The sequence below is a fragment of the Hippocampus zosterae genome, chromosome 21 (genome assembly GCF_025434085.1).
Source record: "Hippocampus zosterae strain Florida chromosome 21, ASM2543408v3, whole genome shotgun sequence".
NCBI lineage: Eukaryota > Metazoa > Chordata > Actinopteri > Syngnathiformes > Syngnathidae > Hippocampus > Hippocampus zosterae.
The window spans coordinates 3,237,652-3,265,287 of NC_067471.1; the positions used below are offsets into that span (position 1 = coordinate 3,237,652).

Genomic DNA, 27,636 nt, shown 5'->3' on the forward strand with positions numbered 1-27,636 from the left:
CATGCGAAGGGGAAACAAAAGGATGTGATTTCTAATTAACTTGAAAAAGGAACAGGAAGGGCGACTTAGCAAACCCATCTTTCATCCGCAGCCTCGGACCACTCGTTTGTTTGTTGCACAATGTTGCCGCTCGCCTCCAAATGAAATGTCAACAGATTTAAAGGCGCCGCGCTGTTTTGGTCGATTTTATTGTTCATTAAGCCTCCCCACGCTTGTCCGAGGCTTTTTCGTTTTGCAGCATCTCGGCTTTTTGAAGATCACAAAAAAAAAATGCTGAGGCAATAATTGAGTTTGTGCAATTACAGCGGGCTTAATGAGAGAACGCAGGAGTTTGCCACTCGGGCCTCTATCTCTGGTTGAAGCCACAAAGCACAATGTGCAAGTGGGGTAGGGGTGGGGGGCATTCACAAGCCACCCGAGCACCACGCTTATCCCTCGTGAGGCCTGCATTGGTAGATGGAGCGCTTCATCTCCTGCCTCACAGTGATTAGAAGAATAAACATATTTAGTTCACTTCTGAAACTGTTTTTCGAAATATTCTACGTTCATAATTTGTTTGGTCGACAATCTTCAGCCGGGTCCAGGGAGGAAAAAAAACAATTCAGTTACTATGTGTACCTTGAAGTGCAATTAAAAAGTATGTTGGTGTTGGTAATTGCTCAGGCGAGTGCAGGCATGGGGAATCTGCTGTGGGAGTGGTCATGGCTAACTTTGCCAATCTCAGTGGCTCCTTTCATTCCCTTTAAACATGCAGCTGTTGTCGGTCACTCGAGACACTTAGAGCCCAGCTAGTATTGCATAATAAAACATGAAGAAAAAAAAACTTTAGTACCTACACAAAACCTAGTGTCCATTTTGTCTTTTATCTTGCACTCGAAAATCATTCAATGTATTTAAAAAAATGAAAACTAATAAAAATCAAATAAAAACAAAACAATTTCAATTTCAAACTTTCTCTAAAACCTATTTGCAATTGAATTTTTTTTAAAAAGTCAAAACGAAATAAAAACCATTCAAATAAATATTGTTTGTTTATTAATTAATTTATTAATTTATCATACATTCTGAAACTATTCTAAACCTGTGGTGCACCAACCTGAATATCTGTCATTTGTTTCAGGATACGAGCGCTCAGCTGTGTCCTTTTGTCTTGACAGGGGATGTGCAAGTGCTCCAAAAAAAACATACAGACAAAAATATAAATACCTGTTCTGTTGAGCTAGCTTTGTTATAATAATTATTTTGAAATGTGTGAAAAAATTAATAGTCAGACATATTGGGAATATTCATATAAAGACCATCATATATATATGGGAAGTACAGCGTAGAGTAGTAGTTTCCTGTTATTTATATTCATGAACGGATAGATTTTTGATCACCTCTCCCATGTATAAGATTTCTCCCACTGAGCAGATCATGCAGGCCGTGCCGGAGCTGAACACCTGCTTGACGCGGCCCTGCTTGAGAGCGCCACAGAGCTGGGCCATGTTCAAGCACCGCTCTGTGACTTTAAACTCCCCCTTTATGTTGGAGTAGAAAAGAGAAGGTGAAGGGCAGTATGTTTGAATGAACCCTTTCAGGGACACCGGTTACTCCAACGGACATGTTATAAGGTTACGGGTTATCATTATTTGTGCGTGAAGGGGTTAAACATGCGCTTGTGTTACCCATTGTCTGGTGAGTTCCAGGATGCTCCGTCGGGTAACGCCTGCGAGGATGATGCCGTTCAGGGGTGGCGTCGCAAGCTCTTCCTCTAAATATTGGAAACATAAGTAAAGTCAATTTTATTAAAACACACCGTGAACATATTTTGAGCACACACAAAAATAATTGCAAGCATAAATGTCCAGGAAAATATTATACATATGATTGTGTCGGTCAGGATGGGCTGACCTCCATCCTCATTGATCCAGTGGACAAAGATATTCGAGTTTCCTGTTTCAGTGATTTGATGGTCCTCGCCGTACAGCCACAGAACCTGTTGACAACCATTGTCCTCTCCCTCAGACTGTGCAACCAGGCCCCCGCAATAGTTCCTAACAAAAAAATAAAAAATAACATCACACTTATTTGTGTGATTTGAATGTACACTAATTATCAAATGTGCAGGCTTCCCACCCTCCCATCTTGTAATCTCCGGTCCCTCCTTGCCAGGCCCGTGTGTACTTTGCGTCGGCCCACAAGGAGAGGCCTTTTGGCGTCGCCTGATAAACAGAACCCGGTAGGCTCATGATGACAAAAAGCAAGGCTCGGTCAGGTTTTTGTATACCCAGGATTGGCTAGAGGACAAACAAATATCCTTTAATATAGATTGACAACCTGTGAATACTGTACTTTTTACCTGTGTGCTGATCAATGTGGGCCTTATGTACAGACTGGCTGTATCAGAGCGAGGAATCCAGTCCTGGTCGATTTCCACAAGTTTCCTGATGCATTCCAGCAACTCTGATGGCTCAAATATCTGAAAGAGGAAATACATGTACCTTGAAAGTCTGTGAAGTAACATGTGGTGCACCTCAAGGTTCCATTTTAAATACTTGAATGTTTAATTGATATATGCTCCATCTCGGCGGTATCATTCGGAGGCACGCAGTGAATTTCCACACGCTATTAACACGCAGTTGTACACTTTTACATCTCCTGATGATGCCAGTCCAATAATAATAATAATATATCACATTTGTAAGCGCCTTTCATACCACTCAAAGACACTGTACAACCAAGACCAATAGTAAAACACAGATAAAATAATAAATAAAGAAAGATTTAAGGCGGATAGGCAAGTCTGAATAGGTGGGTTTTGAGCTGGGCTTTGAATAAGGAAAGAGAGTCAATATTACGAATGTTGGGAGGAAGTGAGTTCCAGAGTTTGGGGGCAGAGCGACTGAAGGCTCTGCAACCCATTGTACTGAGACGGGCAGAGGGTAGAAAAAGGTGGAGGGAGGATGAGGACCTGAGTGAGCGAGAGGGAATGGAGATTTGAAGATCTAACAGATACGGGGGCGCAAGGTTATGGATGGCTTTGAAAGTATAGAGAAGTAAATCGAAGTTGATTCTAAGTTTGACAGGAAGCCAGTGGAGCTGTCGGAGGATGGGGGTGATATGATGGAAGGAGAGGGTTCTCGTGATGATCCGGGCTGCTGAATTCTGAACAAGTTGAAGTTCATGGAGGAATTTTTGATGGACACCGAAGAGGAGTGAGTTGCAGTAGTCAATACGGGAAGTGATGAGACTGTGAACAAGGATAGCGGTGGTGTGAGGAGTGAGTGAGGGACGGAGGCGGTTTATATTGCGAAGGTGGAAATGAGCGGACCGGGTAATGTTATTGATGTGGGAGTGAAAGGATAATGAACTGTCAAGGATGACACCCAGACTCTTCACCTGGGGGGAAGGAGATATAGTGGCATTATCAATTATGAAGGAGAAACTGTCGGCTTTGTTTAGAGTGGATTTGGTACCGACGAGTAGGAGTTCAGTTTTATTGCTATTTAGCTTGAGGAAATTATGGGTGAACCAAGATTTGATTTCTGAGAGACATTGAGAGAGGGATGAGGGTGGGAGAGAAGCGTTGGGTTTGCTGGAGAGATAGAGCTGGGTGTCATCCGCAAAGCAGTGAAAGTGTAAGCCAAATTTGCGGAAAATGTTTCCGAGCGGAAGAAGGTAGACAATGAAGAGGAGCGGACCGAGGACAGAACCCTGGGGTACACCAGAAGAAACGGGGAGGGATTGTGAAGTAAAAGAATCAAGTTGAATGAACTGAGAGCCTGCCAGTGAGATATGAGTGGAACCAACGTGGAGGGGTGTTGGTGATGCATATGGTAGAGAGTCTATTGAGGAGGATGGGGTGAGAGATTGTGTCGAAGGCTGCACTCAGGTCAAGGAGGATGAGGATGGAGATTAGTCCAGAGTCTGCTGCCATGAGAAGATCATTTGTGATTTTTATGAGGGCTGTTTTAGTACTGTGACGGGGACGGAAGCCGGACTGGAATTGTTCATAAAGACTATTGTCGGTGAGGTGGGAGTGGAGCTGAGAGGCGACAGTTTTCTCCAGAATTTTCGAGATGAAGGGAAGATGGGAAATGGGGCGTAGGTTATTGAAGTCATTGGGATCTGAACCGGGGTTTTTCAGGATTGGGGTGACAGCTGCAGTTTTGAAGAGCACAGGAACAATTCCAGTTGACAGAGAGGAATGGATAATGGCTGAGATGAAGGGAAGCAGAGAGTGTAGGCAGGATTTGACCAGAACTGTGGGGAGGGGATCGAGCTGACAGGAGGAAGTCTTGGATTTAATGATGAGGTCTGAAATTAATGAGAGATGGGGGACTTCAAAAGAAGAGAACAGTTTGCAAGGGGTGAGAAGGTCAGAGGAGGGGAAAGGTACAGAGGAGCCCAGATGCTGGTGGATTCTGTTGATTTTTTTCGTTGAAAAAGAGGAGAAGTGCATTGCAGGTGTCACGAGAATAAAAGTGAGGTGGCATGGAGTCAGGAGGTTGAGTGATTCTGTTCCAAAGGGAAAAGAGAGTCTTAGTATTTCCAGCATTGGAGCAGATGAGTCCGGAGTAGTAATGTGATTTTGCTTGAGAGATGGAATCCTTGTAGAGGGATAGTTGAGCTGCATAGATGTCCTTGTGAGCAGTGAGGCCGGTTTTCCTATTAAGTCTCTCAAGCTGGCGGGTTTGGGATTTCAAGGAACGGAGATGAGGGGTGAACCAAGGGGCAGACCGAGTAAAAAGGACAAAGCGGGACTTGACAGGGACGAGCGTATTGAGGACGCTCTTTTTAACTGCATCCTGGGCATCAAATAGTAGATGACAGACAACTTTATCTTGACTAAGACAGACTAATGTTGAGTTTTAATCATTTAACCTGAGGCCATGGCACGCGCGCGCACGCACACACGCACACACACACACACACACACACACACACACATAACACACGTTTATACATGCATAAGAACATTTGATTTTGCAATGCAACTTACTGGTAGACAAGCTCTTTTTGCCGACCTGACCATGCGCTCCATATTGAGCATTGGCCTGAAGAGGCGCAGTCGATTATCGCCCCCACGGTAAGCCTTCAGACCTTCAAACAGCTGTGGAGAAGAAGGTCAGATTTGACTGGGATCGTTTTCAAGTCCACGCCAGGCTTATTTGGCTTCACCTGAATGCCAATTTGGCTTCACCTGAATGCCATAATGCAGTGACGAGCAGGCCGGGTGAAGCGGCAGGTTCTCGAAAGGCCGAATCATGGGCCTCTGCCAGCCCTCAGAGGCGTCCCACTCGATGGTCAGCATGTGGTTTGTGAAGACTGTCCCGAAGGTGAACACGTCATGATGGGTTACCGGATCCGTGGATAGCTTGATATCAAGTTCTGCTGCCTAAAGACGTGCAAGATATCGCCTCAGTTTGGATGCAAACATCATCTATCTGGTGATTTTTGAGCTTCTTAAAACGTAATTAATATAAGCCACGTTGAAGATGACAAGTGCACTTTCATACACTGTAAAAGCACAATTAAAACTACTCAAATCGTGATTCAATTAAAATCAATCAGTCAAACTCATTATATGGGGCTTTTCATACAAAAGAAGGGAAAAAAAGTTTATTTCTCTGCCTCAGGATCGACGATTAAAACTTCAGCCTTGTTGGGTTAAGATGAAGAAAGTTCTCAGCCATCCAGAATTTGATGTTCATGATACAGCTAAAAAAAAAGCTTCCATTTGACTGGTGTCATCAGTAGACAAAGAGAGGTACGTCTCTGCAGGTGGTCAATACAGCTGTGGAAATTCACTCTGTCCATTTTTTGTCCTTTCTATTTATTTATTTGTGTTAATGGTTTATCCAAAACATGCAAAAATGGACAGCTGTTTTTTTTATAGTTTTTTCTACAGGACAACAATATTTAATTGAAACAACAAAGGACCTAAAATTGAACCTTGAGGCACACCACATTACTTTGTAGACTTGCAGGGAGCATATTTCTAAACTTACCATAAAACTTATCTTGGAGAGGTACCGGTAGGTTAAAACCCATTTGTGCACAGAGAGGAAAGACGGATATTTTAATCTATGAATGGTGTGCTGTATCAAAAGCAGTGCTAAAATCCAGCAGGAACAACACTGTTAAATATAAATTAATAATGTAGTGTAAATTAAAAAAAAACTGAATACAAATAGTTAAAAAATATTCCATGTGAACATATTGTACTTAAAAATTCAGTGCAACACAACTGTATTCATTCATTCATTTATCTTCCGATCCGCTTGATCCTCACTCGGGTCGCGGTGGGTGCTGGAGCCTATCCCAGCTGTCTCCGGGCAGTAGGCGGGGGACACCCTGAATCGGTTGCCAGCCAATCACAGGGCACACAGATACGAACAACCATCCACGCTCACACTCACACCTAGGTACAATTTAGAGTGTTCAATCAGCCTGCCACGCATGTTTTTGGAATGTGGGAGGAAACCGGAGCACCCGGAGAAAACCCAGGCAGGCCCGGGGAGAACATGCAAACTCCACAAAGGGAGGCCGGAGCTGGAATCGAACCCGGTACCTCTGCACTGTGAGGCCGACGTGCTAACCACTGTACTACCAGGCCGCCTAACACAACTGTACTTCATGAATATACTGAGCTGGATTAAAAAGTGAAAAGACGAAGACAAAAAATGAAGACGACTGAGGTGATGCCTTTAGCTCAGTGAATTCAGTGTTTTGTTTCAAGACACCACAAGAGGGAGCCAACACTTTGGCATTTACTGATTCAAGATATTGAATGTGAATCATCCCACGTCTGTGTCCCCATAATGTCGGACTATGGATTAGACATAACCTTCCTCCTCGTACACAGTACTCCAAACCTAATCCCGGATTATAAATTGATGAGTGACCCATAGCGCTCCACTTTTTGGTTTTATGTAGATTTTATCCCATGAAATTGTGTCTGTGTTCCCTATGTTTTTTTCCCCTTTTATTATGTCGTTGTCTGCTCATCATGAACAATATGACACATGACGAGCCATTTTAGTATGCGTCATAATCCTTCCTCACAGTTACCTGCATCCCTCTGTTCACACACTGCTGTCAGGTGCTTAAGTGGCTATAAATACTGTATGACCATGCTGTCTCTCTTCCAGTGTGTGTGTGTGTGTGTGTGTGTGTGTGTGGAGGAGAGCGAGCGGTGAAAGTAGATAAGGCCCACTGAGCCTTTTGTACTACTCAGGGATTAGAACTATCTGTTGGGTTGTCTCTGACCAAACCACACGATGCCCCACAAAGTTGGCACACACTTCAGACAAAATGAAAATAAAGGTGTTTGTGTGAGTGTGTGGGTATGTGAGTGACCTAATCTCGACCTGAAAGCCTCGCTTGCTTCGTGTGGGCCGGGGCAATGGATTCTAGTGAGAGGAGGACCAGACCACCTAAATTTTGTCCAACAATGAGGATTTCTTCCATTTCTGATTAACTTCTAAATAAAACAGCTGGATGATGCTTTCAAGGCATTTATTGATATTTTAGGTTCTTCATCCTCGACAAGGAGCCACTGTTGGGATTTTTTTAATGTGAATCATCAAGATGCTGCAACTGAGGGTAGGTGATGAACTGTATTTGTCCACTATAAAGCAACAAAGTACCTTGAAGCTTGGAACGCTGCAGTCACCCTTCATTGTTGAAGTGTCCATGATGACAGAACACTGTAAAAATGGTCAAATATTGATTTTATGTCAGTAATTGTTCAGCAAATGCTAGCTAGACCAAATGTAACAAGCTAATGCAGTGGTTCTCAAACTTTTTTTACACTAAGTACTAAACAAAAACAAAAAAGACCAACATTTACATTCAAAGTAAGAAACTTCTGTCAATTCTGTTTCATCATACCGATATTGTATTGGAGTTCTACTCTGAGGCCAGTAAAGTTCAAAGTGAAATTATTCATTGTGGCAAAACAAAATTCCTAATATTCCGTATTGAGGGAAGGGGTGGTATTATTAACACATTAATTAAAAACCATCGTAGTCATTAAATTATATTATTAATAAGCTACAGAAATCACCATCTGCTCATCGTTTGTTATTCATCCCAATTATTTGATCAAAATGTTTTTGTGTGATAAAACTTACCCAAAAAGCAGGAGACGTCTGGACTGGATAAGCGCGAAAGAATTTGGAAGTCAAGACTGTTGAGCTTCCGGTGAAGTTAAGTCTTGGGGGGGAATATTAACATAAGCACGGGCAAATATTTGTTTTCAAATACGTACGGCACCTGAGTAATTTGAAGACAAATATTTGCCCGTTATTATGTTAATATTTTCCCCCAAGACTTAACTTCACCTGAAGCTCAACATGTATGTACGGAACCAGGCTCCTTACATATGTACGTTTTACATATGTACCGTATTCCCAGGCTCCGTACGTTTTGCTTTCTTGACTGCAGAATTTACGTCACGTTTATTGTCTCCCGCTATTCATCATCGGTTGTAGATGTTCTAATCGTTTGTTTGTATTTTACAAACACTTCTTATTTACTACTTTTATATCGTCTGTATTTTGGTGTCATTATTATTAATACATAAATTTGTTGTTGTTACCGCTTCCGAACATAGGGTAGCGCTGTTCGCTCTCATATTTTTTCAGTCCTGCAAGTACGAGGTGGTCACGAACTTTCAATGCGCATGCGCGAGACGTGAAAGTGGGGTTCATTACTAATCGAGCTCGTTCAGGTGAAGACAGCATGTGTATGTTTATTTTTCTTTTAAACATGTTTAAGATACTTTTTGTTTAATAGTTTTCAGGTTTGTATTTGTATTTCTTTGCGTTGATAAACCGCGTGGGTAACTAGGAAAAAAACTTATGTCTTCCCTGACATTTTTCGCACGTTCACGCGTCAATTTAAATGGCAAATTAAGCAGTTATGTCGTTAATTGTGTAAATGAATAATGTCCCATGTTAGCGATATGGTTTAATAATGTCTCTTAGGGTAGTGATATGATTAACTTTATTTTTGAGCGTCAACTGAATTAATTTTAATTATCCGCACCTGGTGTCTAGAGGTTTTTTTTAACGTCGTTCATCATTTTATAATGTTTTTATTATCTATTTCGCTATTGTACAGACGTGGCGTATAAACGATTAAAATAACTTCACATTCTGAAAACATCATTTAATCGTGATTCAAGGTAATCCAAACGTTTTTATGAAATTTCAAGACCTACAAAGAGTTGATACTCCAAATGTAAATAAATGCCGCGACTTAATTCGGCATTCCCTTCATTATCCAATTGTTTTTGGTTTAAATGTCCACAATTATGTAAAATATACAGAGTTCTTTACCTTTTATGTGATAGTCACGTCGATTCATCATAGTTTTTTTTTTTTAAAAAAAGGTTTTTAGCCCAGGTTGGGATTTCAATTCCTGGTGTGGGTTTGTGTTGACCAGGTGGAGACCCTGAAGGTTAATCCTTTCATTGAAAAAGTTAAACAGGACCCACAATGCATAAACCTCTGCAGTCTTTCCATTTGTTCCGCATCCATAAAGGTATTTCACCACCCTACTTGTCTTTCCCCAGATTCAAACCTTAATTGATCATGGACTACTACCCACCACTGTCAACGCGACGCCACAACCCGGTGGACAGCATCTGTCGCAAACTTCTGACCAACCAGTGGCGCGGTGACCGAGAGCCCAATAGCCCCTTCCAAATCCCCAAGCTGTCTTCCAGCAGCTACGATAGCCCCCAGTGCGGCCTCAGGCGCAACATGGAGGCCATCTTGAGGAAAGGGATCCACGGGAGCAAGGAGAAAAGTGACGGAATGCTGAACTCTGCGCAATCCCAAAGGAGCAACTTCCCATCATTCACTCCTTCCACACCAGCAGGCACCACCTCTTCTAACACCACATACACCATCACAAGTACCCTTGGGGAGAGCAAAGGTGTTGATAGAAGTGCAATAAAACCATTCAGGACCTGGCAGAAGTATTGCTCCACTCCCACGGGACAGGACAAAGACTCCCCATACTTCACGGTCACCCGAGACGGACCCCACTCGGCACAGCCCAAGAGCGGAAGCGACGAGCCCGATCTCTCTCGCACCTTCACCCCAATTCACAGGACCGTCTCTTATGACCTTAACTTCAGCCCTGCCGACACGGGGAGCTCCATGGAGGGCGAGCTGTCCTACCCGGCTCTGGTTGTCAGAAAACTGTCGCTGGGAGATGGAGGTAAGCAGGAACGCATTTTAGATCTGACAACCAGCCATCTCGGAAACTACATACAAATTATATTTGGCCATTCTTTTAAAGACGAGATTCCTGAAATTCAATAACAAATTGATTGATATTGTATTTTAAACTTTCAATTGGAAAAAAAAATGAAATTCCGAATACGTTTTCCTATACTTATCCTAAAACGACAGTAGTTGAAGTATGAAAATTAACTTTAGTTTTAGCATGAGCCTAAAATAAAAGCTCAAAATATTTGTCTAATGAATCTGATACTGTTTATTGCAGCGTGATTGTCAGTTCTTCACACCAACAAATTAAATTTTTTAAAGGAAAACAAAGTGCAGAATCCAACTGTTTGTTAGTTCTCTCAGTAAACGTGCACAAGTAAAGCGATATACGTGGCAAAACAACCACCGAGTGTGAGACAGTTCTCTAAAAAGCAACGTCATAATGAGGAAGGTGACGAAAGTGAGCCTGATGACAAACATGTTAAGCAAATGCGAACAGGGGGATATTCGAAGGCAACCAAGTACAATGTGGTTGACCATACATAACGCAGCACAACTTCACAGAATATGAAGTTCCCGGCCGTCGTCACTGGTGCCCCGAGGTGCAATTTTGTACATCATGTGCTCGTCTTTGCTCATGCTTAGGAAACACGGCGGCCTCTGAGAGCAACAACATGGCAGAAGTAAGCCTCATCTGCGAGGAGAATCTTCTCGACACCATCTTCCATGCTTGTGACACGCAACGACGAGGTAACGTTGACACAAACGCGCACACCGAGCAAGGTGCCCCAAGCTTCATGGAGGACTCCTGGTCGGGAAGGATTGTTTCCGGGGCTTTACTAAGCGGCCGTGTTGTCTATCTGTCTCTGATGAGCGTTGACTGCCTTTCTTTACAGGAGCATTCACTGTTATGATATCCGTCCATTTTCTGATCCGCTTTATCCTCATAAGGGTCACGAGGCGTGCTGGAGCCTACCCCAGCTGTCTTCGAGCAGTAGGCAGGGGACACCCTGAACCGGTTGCCAGGGAATCGCATGGCACACAGAGACGAACAACCATCCGCGCTCACACTCGCACCTAGGGACAATTTAGAGCGTCCAATCAGCCTGCCATGCATGTTTTTGGAATGTGGGAGGAAACCGGAGCACCCGGAGAAAATCCACGCAGGCCCGGGGAGAACATGCAAACTCCACACAGGGAGGCCGGAGCTGGAATTGAACCCGGTACCTCTGCACTGTGAGGTCAACGTGCCACCACTGGATCACCGGGCCGCCCCGTCTAAAATTTCATTTAACACAATTACAAAAATTGTGAACTTTCACCTTAATTTCTAATGACGACTCGTCGGTGTATCGATCCGCCGCAGAATAGCGTCAGCTACAGCTGAGGAGGACTTACTCAATGTCAATATTATTATTTTTTTCAACCTAATTTAATTATGAGTGGCTAGTACAGTATCAGCAGCCTCAACAAGTACCCGATACCTGAAAATAAGTTCTGGTAACATACCTGGTATCGGCCCGATACGACACCTGATTCCCACTTGATACGAAACCTGGTATTGATACTTGATCATCTGTCGTTTTAAGAGTTTAATTTATTTATTTATTTATTTTATATCAAATACTACTAGGAAAGGTGTACGTGTCTCACATTGTGGACTTCTTGCGGCACACCACCAGCCGCACCTCAGAGGACAAAGGCCTGGAGGAGCTCTGCAACATGCTTGATCCCGAACGCAAAGATGTTTCCATCGACCTGGACACGTATCACGCTGTCATGAAGGAGTGGATTGACGACTGCCGCAACAACGGGTAAAGGAATGAGGACAATTCACTGTGCCCATTAACAGTCCTGTGTTTCACTTTGGCTCCTCTGTTGCATCCTATAGTGAAGGACCGTCAGAAGATCCCGCCAAGGACTCAGCTAGAACAAGAGACGGCATTTCTGGTGGGTATTTGTCTCATAAACTTATGTGTGTGTGTGTGTGTTATACCTCAACGTTCTCAACACTGATGGTGTCCTTTGTGTTGTCCATTACTGTAGCCAGGAGGTCCATGCTGCTCAATATGACCTCTGGAAGCTTGGAGGGCTTTGGAGGGGATGTGTCAAGAGCAGAATTGTATGGGTCCATCCATCCATTTTCTCATCCGCTTATCCTCACAAGGGTCATGGGTGTGCTGAAGACTATCCCTGCTGTCTTCGGGCATTAAGCGTGGGCCACCCTGAATTGGTTGCCAGAAAATCGCAGGGCACACATAGACGAGCAATCAACCGTGCTCATACCTAAGGACAATTTAGAGTGTTCTATTAGCCTGCCGTGCATGTTTTTGGAATGTGGGAGGAAACCAGAGTACCTGGAAAAACCCACGCGGGCCCGGGGAGAACATGCAAACTCCACACAGGGAGGCCGGAGCTGGAATCGAACCCTGCACCTCTGCACCGTGAGGCCGACGCACGAACTTGTCGTTCACCGTGACCCCCCCCCCCCCTCCCAGAATTAGAGACCCAGAATTGGGTCATGAGAACTATTTTATGGACCGACATTTGTCTACAAACTCACCATTTATTTTAGATTTTCGAGAAACAGGTCATAAACCATCATCTAATTTGATTTGTCAGGCTCAAACATCAACAGTGCACTTTTATGAGCGGGTGTCCTACAGAAGACCCCAGTGCAGAAATGCTGACACCCTCAAAAATATGTTTCAAAATATTGCAGAGAAAAAGCCTTGCCAATTAAATAAGATTTTTTTTTTGAAAGAAAAACTTTTTTTTTTTTGCTGTGTTGGTTTGAGTGACACGATTACAGCTGAAAAGAAAAAAAGAGGAGATGTTCCAGCCTATCCAGAGAAAATAGCGTGTCATTTGTGCTGAGTCGTGTAGCTCACTTTTTCCTCTTCCCCTTTAAGTCAAGTACAACTTTATTGTCAAATGTGGTATATGTGCAACATACAGCACAGATGACATTTCTTCCCTCTCAGACAACAAGAGGAGCCGCTGCGGGTGCCCACACCGCCATCAAAAGAACAGTTAAAACAAAGACAAACAGACAAATTAATGCAACACAACGTATAAGACACAGTCGGGCAATCTTAACCACTTTTCCCGCATACACTTTGTTGTTTGAAGCAGTTATAAATGAAAGAGGAGCGTATCAAAGTGTCCTTTTCGCCAGTGAATCAGACGTCATGCTGAAAATGTGCACACGTCTGCTCCACGTTATGTTTGAAAGCAACAAAAATCTTGATGGCTAACAAGATTTTAGTCACGAAACATAATCATTACTATCATTTAAAATATCTGTCGTCAAAACTGAATGTTTTCAGAATTAAAATCAAGAAATTGTCTCCAAAACCTGACTTCGAACACGTTTTATCTGCAGCATTTGAAATCCATTGCAAGTTGGCCATCAAGAGGCTGGCGCTCAAGACTTAATCATTGCTTTGAAATAATTGGCTTCTGTCCTCTACAGTGAAACATCAGAGCTCATCTACTGCCTTGCCGACGTCCAAATGAACAACCAGAAGCTCCAGGAGGAGGTGAGGAAGCTGAAACAGGCGGTGGAGGGGATGGAGGAGATCAACCAAAAGCTGGCGGATGAGAACGAGGAGCTACACAACCAGACCAGAGTGTGAGATGTCCTTACATGTTGTCCACAAGACGACCATGCTTCCTGCTGCAGCATTTTTTTGTCACGCTCCCTCCCTCCCTCTTCTGCAGTCACCAGCAGCTGATCCACAAAGAGAAGATGCTGCACAACGAAGTGGAGGAAATGAAGGTCACTCTGAGCTGCACGGAGGAAGGCAGAGCTCGCGCCTCCGCGCGCAGCAAGCACGTGGTCAGACCAAATTGAAAGCTCGCATACCCGCACAACTGTGAAAAATGCCTTTATTAAGCCGCCAGGATGACAAAAATGAAGCTGCTTCCTTGTTCCAGGAAAGAGAAAACCAAGATCTCATAGCAAAGATTGCTTTACTCCAGGACGAGGTAAGATTTTCATATCTGCTTGCAGATGAGGGCAAGTCTATGATGCACTGACACTCTTCTCATGGCTTCTCAGAACTTCAAGGTCAGCATGGAGATGGACGAGCTTCAGAAGAGAATAGCGGAGCTGTGTGACATTAACGCTGACCTCCAGGTTAGCACAATCTTTTTTTTTGTGCAGTATGTTGTTCTGCATTCGTACTCCTATTTACTGTATCTTTTGGTTTAAAAAAATATATTTTCTCCATCACCTGTGTCTCAATAAATGCTGCTTAGTTGTGTAACGGTTATGTCCTCGCTCGTAGGTGCAGATTCACTCTTTCGATACAGTTATCACTGAAAAGGAATCTCTTATCCAAGAGGTCAGTGCCCTCCCTATTTAGTTTGTTTGATTTATTTCACTGCTGACCTATCAGGTGTTGCCAAATGTATCCCTCTTTTTTTGTGTTTTTGTTTTCTCACTCAATATTTTTGGGTTATATGTCCACACAGAAGAGCAGACAGATAGACGAGCTCAAGGCGGCAGTCGAGGAATACTCCTCCATCACGGAGGTCAGTGTTTTAATATCTATGACCGATTCCGATCATTTTTGCTTTTTTCCGCAATTTTTTTTTGACTATTTGTTTCAGTTACTAAGGGCCGACAAGAGCAAACTGGAGAGCCACGTGCAGATGATACATCAAGACCTTTTGAGGTGAGTTTTAGGTTTTCATGGCAAGGTTCTCAAGGTTTTGGGCAAACCACACAGGTTAAGGCCTTGTTGCTATCAGATTAGGCTTGAGTGCAAAGCCGAGGCAAGACATGGGCATGGCGTTAAGAGAAGCTTGATTCAGTGGAGGCTTCGGAGGATGACAAAAGTTTTTTCAAAATCAACTTCAGATTCTTAGGCGTCATACTTTTTCGTTTGAAGCCAATATATTGATTTCAAACCAACGTTTCGAAGTATTAAATTCTGCTTGTACTTTATTCGGCAGCTGTAGTGGGAATTTGACACTCAACATTGTTAACTGTTACGATTAACTGTTAACTTGTATCATTGTATCCGCTGATCATGCTATTTGTTAAGTGTTGCTATGCAAAGTTGGTTGCTGTGCAAAGGTGTGCGTCAGAGCTGTCTGTCAGTGTTGCCATGCAAGTTCGTTGCTATGCTAGGTTGTAATTTTTCTGTATGTCAAGCTTTAACCCCTCCCGAGAAGGAAAGAAAATGGTATTAGAGGGGCAGAACTACCTATTCACTGCTTGGGGATTCGCTCCATCACAGATCTGTAGATGGTGTTTCTCCATCAATGTAGCTAAAATGAATCTGATCGTTGTGCAAAGACTTTCATTGTCTTGGGTTCCCTGGTCCAGACACAGCTCACTTACAGTAAATCACTCCAAGAACAAGGCGGACTGGTATCACCAGCAAAAAGCACACTTTTGAGGAACTGATACCTGACAGATATCATTTACACAGAATATGCAAAATAAATGATTCTCGTTTGGGAATTGATCCCTGGGGAACGCCACATGCAGTTAGTTTCATTCATTCTGATTTGACTTGTTTTAACTACCCATATTGATTACTGTTTGCAAGATGGTCAAGTAGCAATGCAATGATTATTACTAGTATTTACTGATTCCAATTCTTTTCGATTGCCTGATCAATAGAGTATGATCAATTCTATCAATATCTGACTCTCAACAGCACTGGAGTCTCTCTTTCGGCAGCCTACAGGCTGAACCAGAGCGCTTCAGGATCCCTGCAGACAGAGCTGGCTTTGGCTCAGTCACCACTGGAGGTCAGCACTTCACATATGCGTCCATCGCCAGTGTTGCACTTAGAAATTAAAATCGACTTAACGTGAATGTGTGACTCTCGTCTTTAGTCTGTCTATGGCTTTGACCATTTGCCCACCAATGTGTGCTTTGCTTCGCCACTCGATGAGACCCTGGACAGAGAGGTGCTGCTGATGATGCACGGACCAAGCCCTGATATCATGGCCCTGGAGTTCCAGAAACTGCTGAACAAACTGGTAATCGGCTGGAATGAGCTCTTGGTAACCCAAGGGCATTTCAACCATTAATGCACACAGTGCAATTTTCCAAAAATGATTTCGGCGCGTATGAATTGCACAGCTCAGAACTATTTAGTCGCTGTGAATTTTTTTTTTTTTTTTATTTCCAGTGCAAATTTTTGTCATTCTTCGGATTTGTGTCCTGCAGAAGACCGATTTCAGACAAGACACCAACACCGTCGTGTCCACGTTGAAAGCCTTACTGAGTGACCGCTCAAAACCAGAGGGCACCACAGACGCCAGTCTTGAGGTGACTTTTGGTATTTTGTCCCTTCTTAAGTCTTGGCTCTCTCACTGCTTCATGCGGCGTAGTCTTTGTCGGTGTCCACCTGTTGCACTTTTTTTTATCTCCATCACTTCATAGTTCTGTTTCCCTGACACATTTTCTCACGCTTCTCTTGTATAACTCTCGCGCCAGTCTCATCCAAAGCTGTTTGTTGTAGCGTGAACACAGCCCGCTTCCCTTCTCGCTCGCTCTTGACGAACCTCCTCTTTTGGCCCTCCTCCTCCAGCTTTGTTGCCAAACTGCATTCATTAGGCACGTTCGGCCATACAGCAGTAAACCTGCAAATGGGAAAGGCATCATTAGTCAAGTGCCAGTAAAAGTGAAGGCTCCTCAGAGGAGTCGGCTGACGGCCCTCGAAATAATCTGTCACAGTTAGGTGTGAGGTGAACACCCCCGCCTGAGAGGGTCTTTCAACCAGTCTGGTTCTTGTCTTTCACCAGGCGGTACAGGTCGCGCTTGATGCAACAAGAGAAGACTGGGCCTTAAGCCTGGACCAGCTCGCGCAGTACACTGACTCCATCGAGAAGGAGCTGGTCAAAATGGCCAGTAATGTGAGGAGGTCACGAACAGAGGTCCTGCACCTTTCAGTCAGGTAACTGTCATTTTCTGTTTGTCGTAATGACCTCAAAGAGGCCCGCCTCACTCTGGTTGGGCCGCAGCCAACAATCCCGGGTTTCAGTATGACTATGTTTGGATCAGTTAGCTTCCCTGAATGAGTGTGTGTGTATCGTTTTGTTACTTTTCATGGTATAGACACAAAAATGTCCAATTATACACACACACACAAAAAAAAAAACTTTTGAAAATCCTAATAACTGATTTCAGACCGTTAAGTGGGTTAAAATGCCTGGTAGTGTAATTGTGTGTGCGCGTGTGCATTCATGTGAGTGCACAGCTATATAAGAGAGTCACTGTGGCTCAGTCCCAGCCCAGAGAGGGTCAGACTGGTGCTCCCAAACTTTAAATGAAAAAGGGCTTATTCCCCATCCCTAGATTAATTCCCCATGCACGTTATCTTTCACTGGGCTTTTTTTTTTGCTTATATACATAGTTTTCTGAAAAAAAATTGGCATTTCAAAATCGGCTGTGAGCGTTCTGTCTCAGCTTAGCAGTTTTGTAGCTTTGTAATAAAAAAAAAATTAAAGTGACAGACCTGCGCTGGGCCAGTTGGCGAACTGGCGTTGGTCACCCTGGGAAACAAAATGGGACACTGCATGGGCCTGCGGATTGGGTACAGTATGTCCACTGGACTGCTTTTATTGGAACTCCTTCCATCCCTTTTTGGACACTTGGAAATGCTTTCACAACATGCAGGTTCACAGTCACTTTCCCGTGATTGATGGTGATTATGATGTGTGTTGCCGTGCAGGGTGCAGGATCAGGAGAACCAGAAGCGGCAGCTCAGTGAGGAAGTGGAGCAGCTCAAGACTTGTCAAGATAGCAGAGAAGCCTCGTGCCAGACACCTGCACCAGAAGAAGAGGTCAGTTTGGGGAGAAAAAAAAAAAAAGAATAGCTCAACAGCATCTCTTCTCGTGTGATTGTACTGCTTTGGCTTTGCCAGGATCAATTATTACCATTACGATAGACTGATTCATGTTCGACATGAGGAATGTGTGCTTAGAAAACGGTGGCAGGGCTTGCAAGTTGGCTTCTGAGGACTGCAGTCGCCCACACGCACAGCTCCTCATCAAATTGCTCCGACGTCCACTCAAAACATTTGCATCATAGTGCCACAAATATAAGCTTGGTGCTGATTCATCGCGCTAGGGTTTCTAATACCATCTCGTGAGCTGATTCTCGTCTTTGTATGCGTTCTTTAAGACTGGGCATGACCTGGAATGGGATGAGGAATACGCCCTTCAAGAGTTCCTGAAAAAGGACATGGCAGGGAGCAACGGTCAAGCGCGGGACGGAGGAACGGACAGCGGGCAGATGGAGGACGGGGACGAGAGGTGGACGGTGGTCAATGGCGAAGGAGAAGCGGGGCACTCTTCCACTCCTGTGTCTGCCAAGCTTGAAGCTTCTCCGGATGGACAGTGTCTGGCAGGTAATATTTTTTATTTATTTTTTTGTGTGTGTGTGTGTGTAGTATCGGAGTCTAGTCAGTCAACAAGTTAACTCCCAGCGAGATGTGATAACATGTCTGTAATCCACGAGTCAAAGGACACTCAGCCAACCTCGAAGCATGAGCATGGTTCACATCCGCACACACAAGAAGCTTAGGAAGTTCGCGGAAGAAGACCCCTGCCTTCTATGGTGGTTCGATTCTCGGGGCTTGTGTGTGTGAAGGAGAACGTGTGTGTCAAAGCGTCTTCCTCAAGGCCCTTCTATGGCCAGGTGAAAAGCAGTCGGAGGCCACGGAGTGAGCCGTAATCCCTTCCATTCCTCTCTTGCATGAGTGGCTGGCAAAAAAGTGTTCGCGAATGTGGTCACTAATGCCACTTTGGCCGTGGATGAAATTCAGACCCCTCTGCCCCTCCTTCTGTGTGGGTTCTCTTTTTCAAACCCTTGTGTGACCTTATACGGAAGTAGGCGGGGTTGCCATCTTCACCTCTGGATGAATTGGACAAAAGTTCAATTTCCGCTCATGTGCTCTTTATTTATTGTGTTGTCACAGAAACTCCAGAGCATAGAGCGAACCATCATCGTTTGCAGGTAAAATGAATTCTGAAATTGCTTTGCACGGTGTGTTCACAAACATTTTTTTTTTTACACCCCCCACCAAGCAATGCCGCACAATTGAAAACATGTGACATGCTGGCGCATAACATAAGACAAACAAATAAAATGAGGGATATTCATGTTCATAACAATTGGGCATAAAATAACATTACTGCGACAAGAAATGAAGTACTCGCGTTTTTTGTATCTTTTTAACTCATTCACTCCCAAAGACGTTTTTAAATGTCCTTTCAGACTTGGTCCAGAATTGGCTAGTCCTGAATGAGTTAACTGACGTCACGTTGAAGAATCAAAATGCTTTTCAGCAACCCCTCACTGAAAGGCTTTGGATGCGTTGTCACGTCTCCTCTCTTTCGTAATATATCATCTTCTCAAGTGTTTCTATTTCCGTAGTGTGTTGCCTGTAGTCCGTTGCATATTCAAACGTTTTCACCCCCTTGTCTTCTATTTCCGAATACAATGTTGTGTTTTTTCAGGACGAGGCAGCAGTACTGCCGGACGCCCCCTCACAAGCTGTCAGTGCCGAGCAGCCAGCGGCGGATGCCCTGCCTGATCCGTCCCACTCAGAGAGCTGCGGTAAGACCTCCCTCCCGCCGCCGCCGCCGCCTCCTCCTCTCGCTATGTTCAATCTCCGCGCAGATCTATGCATTGACTCGTCCGTTAAACACTTCACACTTTGAACACAAGTGAGTCATATCCTGAGTCACTTGCTTGCTGTTTCTGAAGAAAATAGATAGTGCTTCATGGAATTTTGCAATTATTATTTTATTTTTTTTTACATAAGTAAGTTTCTATTTCTGGCCATTTCCTGAGACATGCGAGAAATGAACGCCGTCTCTGACATCAACAAGGACAGTTTGGTATTCGACCGGTTAAAAAGTCTGCCAAAGAGTTTAGCTTCCTGTGTGGAGAAAATTAACATAACTAAAAGTAGAATTGGGGACCAAAAAAAGGTTTTTGTTAGCATCATATCAAAATGATAGTGCTTTAAATGAAACTATTAGAGTGAAAATGTTTTTGACTTTTGTCAATGTATTCATTTTATTTTTGTATCTGCGGTATTTCTATATCACTGTGTGGCCTTACAGAAGAACGAAGACAGGGCAGTTTTTTGGGGGATTGTAGTTTACTTTAATACACAATAGTTTGACTTAACAAATATTAATAATTATTTTTTTAACTAATACTAAAATTAAACTAAAATGAAGTATTTTCAGGGGGAAAAAAAGATTAAATCTGCTCTAAAAACCAATTAAAACCCCCCAAAATAAAAACCAACCATAATGAAAAATCTTAAAATATTAACCCTGGAACCAATTTTACCGCTCCCCCTCTCTCTCTTCTTATTTTGGCTTTTCTTCCCAGGGGCAGAGACTAGATTGGCTCAGTCTGAAGACGCCACTCAGAATATGAGCACCTTGTCTGATCAGGACCCAACAAAGATGCCTCCCACAACCAACAATGAAACAGATGAGGTCACTCCTCCGAATGAGAGGTGAGTGAAGAAGCAATCTGGAAAAATTCATACCAGTCATCTGAATTAATTACAAATGATTGTCAGCATTAGATATCATTCCGCAGTCCAGTTTAATCTCATCACCGCCGTTCTCGTCCCATCTGACATCACTATTTTGACCGCGTTTCATCATTTCCCTATGACGTGATCATTTGCTAGTCAAAGGCTGTGTTCCTGTCTGTGGGAGGAGTTGCGCCGGCTCGAGAGTTCCACCGCTGCCATGCTTTGCATAGCATCAGCCCGCCGACAAAAGAAATGCAAGCTGTTCCCCGTCAGAAATGTTGTGTAAAAACAAGCATGGGTTCACTTCAAAGTTACTGAAATGGACGCTTCTGTGCGCAGCAGCGTGCAGCCGTCTGGCGAGGGCCAAGACGACGAGGGCGACGCGAGCAGCACAACGGTCAGTCCCGCAGAGGAAGTGTTTAAATGTGAAAGGGGACCGCTTCCTTTTTTTAAATTTTTTTTCCTGCGGCGCACCACTTCCACGGTTCTCATTCGCGACTTAACTATGATCCAGGGTGTGTGTGTGTGTGTGTGTGTGTGTGTGTGTGTGCGCTTTGTCGGGATGTGATGGGATCCGGGAAATTGTTTCCACTTTGAGGTGCTGGGTTGAAAAGTCCTTTCACTTTGCACTGCGGAGAAATTAAAGATTAGAAAATGAGATAACTGCCTTGGCTGCCATCTGCTTATCAGAAATATGGTGCCAGAAGAGGCAAGTATCTCCTATTTGATTTCTCTTGAACTTTATTTTGGCTTCTGTTCACTCCAACTCACCTTTGATCGTTGGCGACGTTCAGTTTCAGCCATGTCAAAATTGGGAATTATGTACAGTTATAGTATTACACAATATCCTGTTGTGTGGCTGAGAGTCAAAACGCTCACCTTACTCCATCGTGCGAATGTTCACACAAGCGTGTATGCGGGCGGTCCACCTCCACCACTTATCACCGTGCTAGCGAACAAGGGCACGCACGCACACGCGCAGCTGCAGAGCTCTCCATGAAACGGCACATTATGTAAGAATTCAGCCAAATGTTTCTTTCCACACAACGTGGAGCTCAAACGGTGCCGCACTCCAATGGGACAGGTGTGCTCCGTTTTGTCAAATGTATGGCGGAAGGAGAACGTAACGCGTCTCGTAACTTCTTCAGAGCCCGATCCTGAACCAGTCTGCGCCTAGGCCGGCAGCGGGGGACGCGTAAGTGCCATCAACCTCCTTAAATCTGTATTTTTTTAAAAGTTTTTTTAACAGTGCTAATGCCAACACTTTGGTTCTCAGCGCAAGTCCGCTTCCCGTGTTGGTTGAAGAAGAGGAAAGCGTGCGGGAGGGTAACGTCGCAGCTCCAACCGCGGAGGCCGGCATGGCAGGTAGGAAGCCGAATCCACCGGACGGCGCGGAAGGAGTCTCGTCGATGGTTTCTCGCAGCTGAACGCAAGTATCGCCACCCACACATTTCTTCCTCAAGGGACCGAGCAGCTCACCAGCACAAACGCCCCAACTGATGGTCGGCAGTCGAGCGTGTCCTCGGTACAAAACGGCCAATCAGAGAGCGGCGTGACCTCAGGTTCAAGTAGATTGGAAGACAAAAAGGGGAAACATAAGAAAGAACTGGTAAGATTTGCACTGGGCACATTTAACATTTTTTTTTCCTAAATAAATTGCAAAAAAAGAAAATTACTTAATACTCAATATTATGATTGAAATTTAATATGTGATGTATGCATTTTTTTTAAACAAACACGAGCAATACATACATTAATAGTATGGCAATAAATTGTGCAGTTCGCTGGAAAAGAGAGTAAAAACAGCAATTGGTTCTCTTGGACTTTCAGGAGGCGCAAGACAGGGACGCCGCAGATGCCCCAAAGGTGGAGCAGGCCAAACATGAAACGTCTGTAACCACTGAGAAAGAATGTACGTGTCGTATCAACCCTTTCATGCACCCTGTAACCTGATAACATGAGAAATCTTTGTATTTTTCTTCCCCCCAAAAGACAAATATGTGTTTTTTTTGGGGGGCGAGGGGCAATAATCCTGCTCTTTTCCTCTCTAGGTGTCTTGTCAACCATCTCTGACCACAATGATTCATCCAAAGAGGATAAGCACAGGTAACACATGTTTACATCCATCAATATGCTTTGCGCAAATACTGATCCGAATAATTAGTCGTGTTTTCCTTTCCAGCAGCCTGTCGGCCAATGACAAGGAAATCGAGGTGTGTTCGAGCCATGTTATCAGTCGCCGTTTAACGCCAGCGCACATTGTAATAATTCTCTGGCGCGCAAAATTGGAGTCGGGCCGTGAAAATGCTCGCCTGCTCTTTTACAGTCCGAGTTCCAGCGTTTAGCTCTGGGCTTCAAGTGCGACATGTTTACCTTAGAGAAGAGACTCCGGCTGGAGGAGCGCTCACGTGATCTGGCCGAGGAGAACGTCCGCAGGGAGGTGTCCAGCTGCCAGGGCTTGCTACAGGTTAGTGGATGTTCATATATATCCAATCTATGGAACGGGGGGCCGTTTATGGTCTATTTTGTTTTTTTAACTCATTCAGTACCAGCCAATTCTAGACCAAGTCTGAAAAGATGTTTAAAAACCTCTTTGGGAGAGAATGAGTTGATAGTAAATGGCATTTACAAAAAAAAAAATTTTGACTAGCTAACAAGTGAATCGTTGGCCTTTTCATGTTGGTGCACCATCGGGCATCCTTAACACGATCGCCATTTTTCACTTTCTTTGATTTGTAAAGCAACAACTAAGATGCTTGTAACGTGTGACTATTCAGGTCATATTTCTTTGAGAATTCAGATTTTCATCAGTTTCCTTGTGATAATATACAATCTATAAAAACAATTTAGCATTGCCTACCATATCTCTACCGACTGATGGATTTATTTTGACTGTTTAAATCATAGGTAAAGAATGTCAGTTGCCCTTGCATCTTTTTTTTTTCCCCTCCCCCGAATGTGTCCCATGTTTGGAGATCCCCATGTTAGAGCGTGTCATTGCATCGACATTCATGTCCAACGTGGCCTGTTCCTTCCAGGCTCTGACTCCTCTATGTGAAGATGACAACCAGTCAATGGAGATCATCCACAGGCTCCAGAAGAACCTGGACATCCTCATCCAGTCCATGAGCAGAGTTTCAAGTCGCTCCGAGATGCTCGGAGCCATCCATCAGGTATGTGTGTGTATCTCGAAAGAGCTAAACATGCATGGTACGATTTTATTTTTATTTTTTAAACCTAATCATTGGGCCCATGCCAGGAGAGTCGCATCGGCAAGGCAGTGGCGGTGATGATTCAACACGTGGAGAACCTAAGGCGGGTGTACACCAAGGAGCACGCCGAGCTGCTGGAGCTACGGGAGACGCTCATGCAGAACGAAAGGTCCTTCGGGTCGCACGCGGACAGAGGTAGACTACGTTAACTTGATGACAATGAACCGGAGCCATCCGCTGACCGGGCTGTGCGTTTTTATCTAGATGAATTCCGTGGCAAGAAGCCATCGACGTCACAATACTACAAGGTACCAGCACACATCATGCCATCATTCCCTCACGCCTGTCTGTCTCCTTTGTATTTTTATAAAGTTGTGATTACTTCATTCCCCCCCCCCCCCCCCCCATGTATCCATTCAGTCATCAGCCCGGCGGGTTAGCATAGCAGCAATACCTCGATCTGGCGGAGGCAACATGCACTATGACATGGTGAGGACGCTGTCAATGCTTTGCTCGTTGTCACCACACCACCTTGTGTCGATCATCTCTCCTCACCGCTATCAAAAATGTTTGGAAAAAATGTACGCTACTAACTAAAGGTGTCATTTTAATCTGATTTATGCTAACTGACTTGCGTTGACGCCACACTTGTCTGGAAGGATTGAATGCAAAAAAAACGTAAGGCAAAGAGTTGAGTAAGTTAACAACTTGAATTGAAAAACAGAAATAAACATTTATATTCATGGTTTCTTTGCCTTCGTTTTATAGTAAGACTAACCTATAAGATCAACATAATCATCTATAAATAAAGCTTATATTCTTTATTGTAATAATGCAAGAGAAGATGATGTGTATTTCTCCTGGAAGGTGGTTGCCTATTACTACGGTGCCAGTTCTTGACCGTCCTCTTGTCATCCCCGATACAGACCAAACAACAGGATGGTGCAGAAAGTGAAGCCGAAAGACTCACCAGGAGATCCCCATGGTAAGCTATCAAAGTTAATTTCTCTGATCCTCCAGCGAGAATTACGCCACTTTGATTTCTTATGTGGAGCCATGAAAAAAACACTTCCAATGACTTGCCTCGCACGCCAGAGCCACAAAACCATATTTTGATGCCCCCTCCTTACCTCCCTCCATGTTGATAATGGTGGTTTTCAGGAATGTGGCCGGAAAGAACATGGCGCGCCCCCCACTTAAGCGCTTTGTTAGCTCTGCCGCCTGGGTTGACACGGAAGAGCCTTCCGTCGTGATGAAGGGGTAAGAAAGGTCTCACTCGTGGCGCTCACGTATGACGGTGGCTGTCGGGAGTCGATATGAGCGTGACGGTGATGCCGCCATTTTGCATGCATCCGGCCGTCCCAAGTGAAGTGTTTGTCCGCATGTCCCGTCTTGGATGTGTGGTGTTGAACAATATACAGCGTTAGTGCAATACTAGAAAATCCTCTGTCTACCGGCATCGCTGTAATTTGCAATTGGTGTGTGTGCGCACGTGAATGCCTGACCGGCGCGGCGTCCCCTACAGGACGGCGGCGCGCAGTCACTCCGACCCCCAGCCAGTGGACGAGCTGGAGGAAGTTGTGCCGGAGAGGAGATCCAGTCTCAGTGAGCTGGGCAGCAAACTCACCTCGCTCTTTCTGCCCCTCAAGACGTTAGTGCATCTCCGCGCGCAGCTCTGCGGCTTACGCGGCGCCGTTTTACGCAAGCTAATTGAAGGCCATGGAAGATTCCTTTCAATTCTTCGGAGCGATCCAGGAATAGATGCTGGTGTCAAGTCGGCTCTGAAATGACGAAAATCTTCCAGGCTGTTCTGAACTTTCCATTTGTGCATCATTTCTGCTCCTCCGGCATTGAGGAGACTTTGCCGTCTCAAAGTCGTGCATGAATCTCAAGTGGCATCTGTTTGCGTTCTGTCCGCCAATATCCTCGAACGTTGATCGAAGTGTTTTTATTTCCCCCCCCCCCCAAGAGCAAATCTCAACTATCTTTTCCTCCTCTTCCTCTTTCACATCATTCAGAAGTCAGGATGAGCTCTTTGTCATGCTGTAAGTGTTCAGTGTGGCCAAAGGAAGACAAAGTGGGCTGAAATGCATGCAAATTCATGTCTGCCACTCGCAGTCCTGACTCATAATGAAGTGTTTTTCAAGCATCACTCGCCAAACCCCGCCAGCGTTTTCTCCCGCTTCCTGTCCACTTGATTCCGCTGCTGACAGTGTTTTGTGATTTTTATGCTGATGAGGTCTGCTTTTTTTTTTTTTATTAACATCTTTCTCAACCCAAGCGCTTACCTTCATCTGATTAGCATGCAGCAACGCCTTTCTGCCAACCATGTCGTCGTTCCTCATCTCGCCATTTTGACATGTTCTTTCTACGCTGACTCAACTCCGCTTCTGCCCGCCCCATACAGTGCCAGCTCCTCATCCAGCCCGGCGTCTTCTGATCAAGGACTGTCCCAATCTCTGGCCCACAGCCTGACATCCACCCGGGCGACGGCAGCTGCGGTGGCCCGAGGCAGCAGGGGCCTCTGGCTTTGGTTGGCCATGGTGCTCATCCTCGTAGGTAGGCTCTCATAACCCTCGTAGTGCACCGCTTGCGATAAATGTAAAATGATGTCTTTGAATCAAAGGCAAAGGCATTCAGAAAAACACGAGAGAGCTGAAACTTATGGAGGGGTTCTAAAATGGCCTAAATTTCATGACGTCACAGGCTGATAATTCTCAGGCATTGCAGCAATAATAAAAAAAAGTTTTAATACCTTAATCTTCGCAATTTACATATTTTGCACCATAGAGACCCATTATAATTCATATTTTTGAATGCATCGTAAACCTAATGTGTATACATGCATTTCACGCGATTTTTACGTCAATCGCTTTGTTTTCGCTTGGACAGACATAAGCATCCCACATTGTTGAGTTGAGGTCATTCCAATTTTGCAACTTTAGGTGGCATCAGAGGATCTCAAATGAGTTTGCCTTTTTGCAGGAGGCTTCAAACCAATGCATTTTACATGATCACGTCCGGTCGGGATTGTTAGTAGGGCTTGGTTGGGAACTCCAGACACAAATTTTTTTTTCCCTTTTGCAAAAAATAAAGAATAAAAAACCCCAAAGAACTAATAAAAACTATATATGTATGGATAGCACAGATGCCTCTGAACATTTTGAGTGTTTGAAAAAAAAAGTTTTTATAACACAAAATACATCATTACAAAAATTGTAAAATGCGTAATTTAAGGCCTTTTTAATTTGGAGCACACAAGGGTTAAAGTGGTTCTCAAAATGTGCTACCCTATTTTCCGTACTTAAAAGCCTTCCATTTTCTTAAAAGCTCACAGCGCGCGTTAAAATCCGATGCGCCTTGTGTATCGTCATTACAGTAATATTTCGACTCCAAAATGCGCTCCTTGCTCGAGACATGCTGACAACGCAGAGTTCAAACTTAACGCGATGGATTACGCAGTTGAACACAGAAATAGAGCAGCGGCAAGAGAGTTCACCGTTAACGAGTCAATCTTATAACTTGGTCTTATAATTGTTGGTTCAGTGAACTGTGTCGCTGCTTTACTGACATCTGATCGTTTTGTTGGCGTTTCCTTGCGCGTAGCTCCATCTAGTGGATGCATTGTAGATTGCGTCATATAAAGTGGTGTGCCCAATGTA

At 44.2% G+C, this 27,636-nt stretch overlaps 2 protein-coding genes and 1 long non-coding RNA gene across 16 annotated transcripts in view; 2 read left to right on the top strand and 1 right to left on the bottom strand.

Moving 5' to 3' along the window:
- LOC127593911 (uncharacterized) overlaps nucleotides 1–2,226 on the top strand; it is a 14,368-nt gene extending 12,142 nt beyond the window's left edge. The window contains exon 3 of the long non-coding RNA XR_007960544.1: nucleotides 1,414–2,226. This is a non-coding gene — a long non-coding RNA (uncharacterized LOC127593911). The remainder of the gene's footprint in view (nucleotides 1–1,413) is intronic.
- Nucleotides 1–8,334, bottom strand: part of bcat1 (branched chain amino-acid transaminase 1, cytosolic) — an 8,860-nt gene extending 526 nt beyond the window's left edge. The window contains exons 1-10 of the mRNA XM_052055657.1: nucleotides 8,121–8,334; nucleotides 7,635–7,694; nucleotides 5,186–5,380; nucleotides 4,985–5,095; nucleotides 2,342–2,461; nucleotides 2,119–2,279; nucleotides 1,894–2,036; nucleotides 1,668–1,753; nucleotides 1,380–1,520; nucleotides 1,097–1,171 (exon numbers count right to left, since the gene is read on the bottom strand). Of these exons, the coding sequence (XP_051911617.1) occupies nucleotides 1,097–1,171; nucleotides 1,380–1,520; nucleotides 1,668–1,753; nucleotides 1,894–2,036; nucleotides 2,119–2,279; nucleotides 2,342–2,461; nucleotides 4,985–5,095; nucleotides 5,186–5,380; nucleotides 7,635–7,682 (1,080 nt within the window). The 5' untranslated portion in view covers nucleotides 7,683–7,694; nucleotides 8,121–8,334. The remainder of the gene's footprint in view (nucleotides 1–1,096; nucleotides 1,172–1,379; nucleotides 1,521–1,667; nucleotides 1,754–1,893; nucleotides 2,037–2,118; nucleotides 2,280–2,341; nucleotides 2,462–4,984; nucleotides 5,096–5,185; nucleotides 5,381–7,634; nucleotides 7,695–8,120) is intronic.
- The window catches only part of lrmp (lymphoid-restricted membrane protein), a 25,028-nt gene continuing 4,024 nt past the window's right edge, over nucleotides 6,633–27,636 (top strand). For 4 of the 14 annotated variants that reach the window (XR_007960540.1, XR_007960542.1, XR_007960541.1 and 1 more), the window contains exons 1-39: nucleotides 6,635–7,590; nucleotides 9,566–10,218; nucleotides 10,875–10,979; nucleotides 11,863–12,043; nucleotides 12,121–12,179; nucleotides 12,276–12,351; nucleotides 13,705–13,863; nucleotides 13,953–14,070; nucleotides 14,169–14,219; nucleotides 14,293–14,370; nucleotides 14,522–14,578; nucleotides 14,709–14,768; nucleotides 14,847–14,911; nucleotides 15,905–15,998; nucleotides 16,086–16,232; nucleotides 16,423–16,524; nucleotides 17,001–17,152; nucleotides 17,930–18,041; nucleotides 18,383–18,608; nucleotides 19,179–19,216; nucleotides 19,720–19,819; nucleotides 20,609–20,738; nucleotides 21,102–21,159; nucleotides 21,911–21,957; nucleotides 22,012–22,127; nucleotides 22,226–22,371; nucleotides 22,593–22,674; nucleotides 22,814–22,868; nucleotides 22,945–22,975; nucleotides 23,089–23,229; nucleotides 23,801–23,935; nucleotides 24,022–24,169; nucleotides 24,239–24,282; nucleotides 24,395–24,463; nucleotides 24,901–24,959; nucleotides 25,136–25,234; nucleotides 25,500–25,625; nucleotides 25,993–26,019; nucleotides 26,382–26,533. Coding sequence is in view for 11 of the 14 variants with exons in the window: in XM_052055634.1 (XP_051911594.1) it covers nucleotides 9,585–10,218; nucleotides 10,875–10,979; nucleotides 11,863–12,043; nucleotides 12,121–12,179; nucleotides 12,276–12,351; nucleotides 13,705–13,863; nucleotides 13,953–14,070; nucleotides 14,169–14,219; nucleotides 14,293–14,370; nucleotides 14,522–14,578; nucleotides 14,709–14,768; nucleotides 14,847–14,911; nucleotides 15,905–15,998; nucleotides 16,086–16,232; nucleotides 16,423–16,524; nucleotides 17,001–17,152; nucleotides 17,930–18,041; nucleotides 18,383–18,608; nucleotides 19,179–19,216; nucleotides 19,720–19,819; nucleotides 20,609–20,738; nucleotides 21,102–21,159; nucleotides 21,911–21,957; nucleotides 22,012–22,127; nucleotides 22,226–22,371; nucleotides 22,593–22,674; nucleotides 22,814–22,868; nucleotides 22,945–22,975; nucleotides 23,089–23,229; nucleotides 23,801–23,935; nucleotides 24,022–24,169; nucleotides 24,239–24,282; nucleotides 24,395–24,463; nucleotides 24,901–24,959; nucleotides 25,136–25,234; nucleotides 25,500–25,625; nucleotides 25,993–26,019; nucleotides 26,382–26,533 (4,279 nt within the window). In the remaining 3 variants the exon portion in view is untranslated. Of the gene's footprint in view, nucleotides 7,591–8,771; nucleotides 8,792–9,565; nucleotides 10,219–10,874; nucleotides 10,980–11,862; nucleotides 12,044–12,120; nucleotides 12,180–12,275; nucleotides 12,352–13,704; nucleotides 13,864–13,952; nucleotides 14,071–14,168; nucleotides 14,220–14,292; nucleotides 14,371–14,521; nucleotides 14,579–14,708; nucleotides 14,769–14,846; nucleotides 14,912–15,904; nucleotides 15,999–16,085; nucleotides 16,233–16,422; nucleotides 16,525–17,000; nucleotides 17,153–17,929; nucleotides 18,042–18,382; nucleotides 18,609–19,178; nucleotides 19,217–19,719; nucleotides 19,820–20,608; nucleotides 20,739–21,101; nucleotides 21,160–21,910; nucleotides 21,958–22,011; nucleotides 22,128–22,225; nucleotides 22,372–22,592; nucleotides 22,675–22,813; nucleotides 22,869–22,944; nucleotides 22,976–23,088; nucleotides 23,230–23,800; nucleotides 23,936–24,021; nucleotides 24,170–24,238; nucleotides 24,283–24,394; nucleotides 24,464–24,900; nucleotides 24,960–25,135; nucleotides 25,235–25,499; nucleotides 25,626–25,992; nucleotides 26,020–26,381; nucleotides 26,534–27,636 lie in introns of those variants that run through there. The other 10 variants (XM_052055636.1, XM_052055637.1, XM_052055635.1 and 7 more) reach the window with 10 other exon arrangements.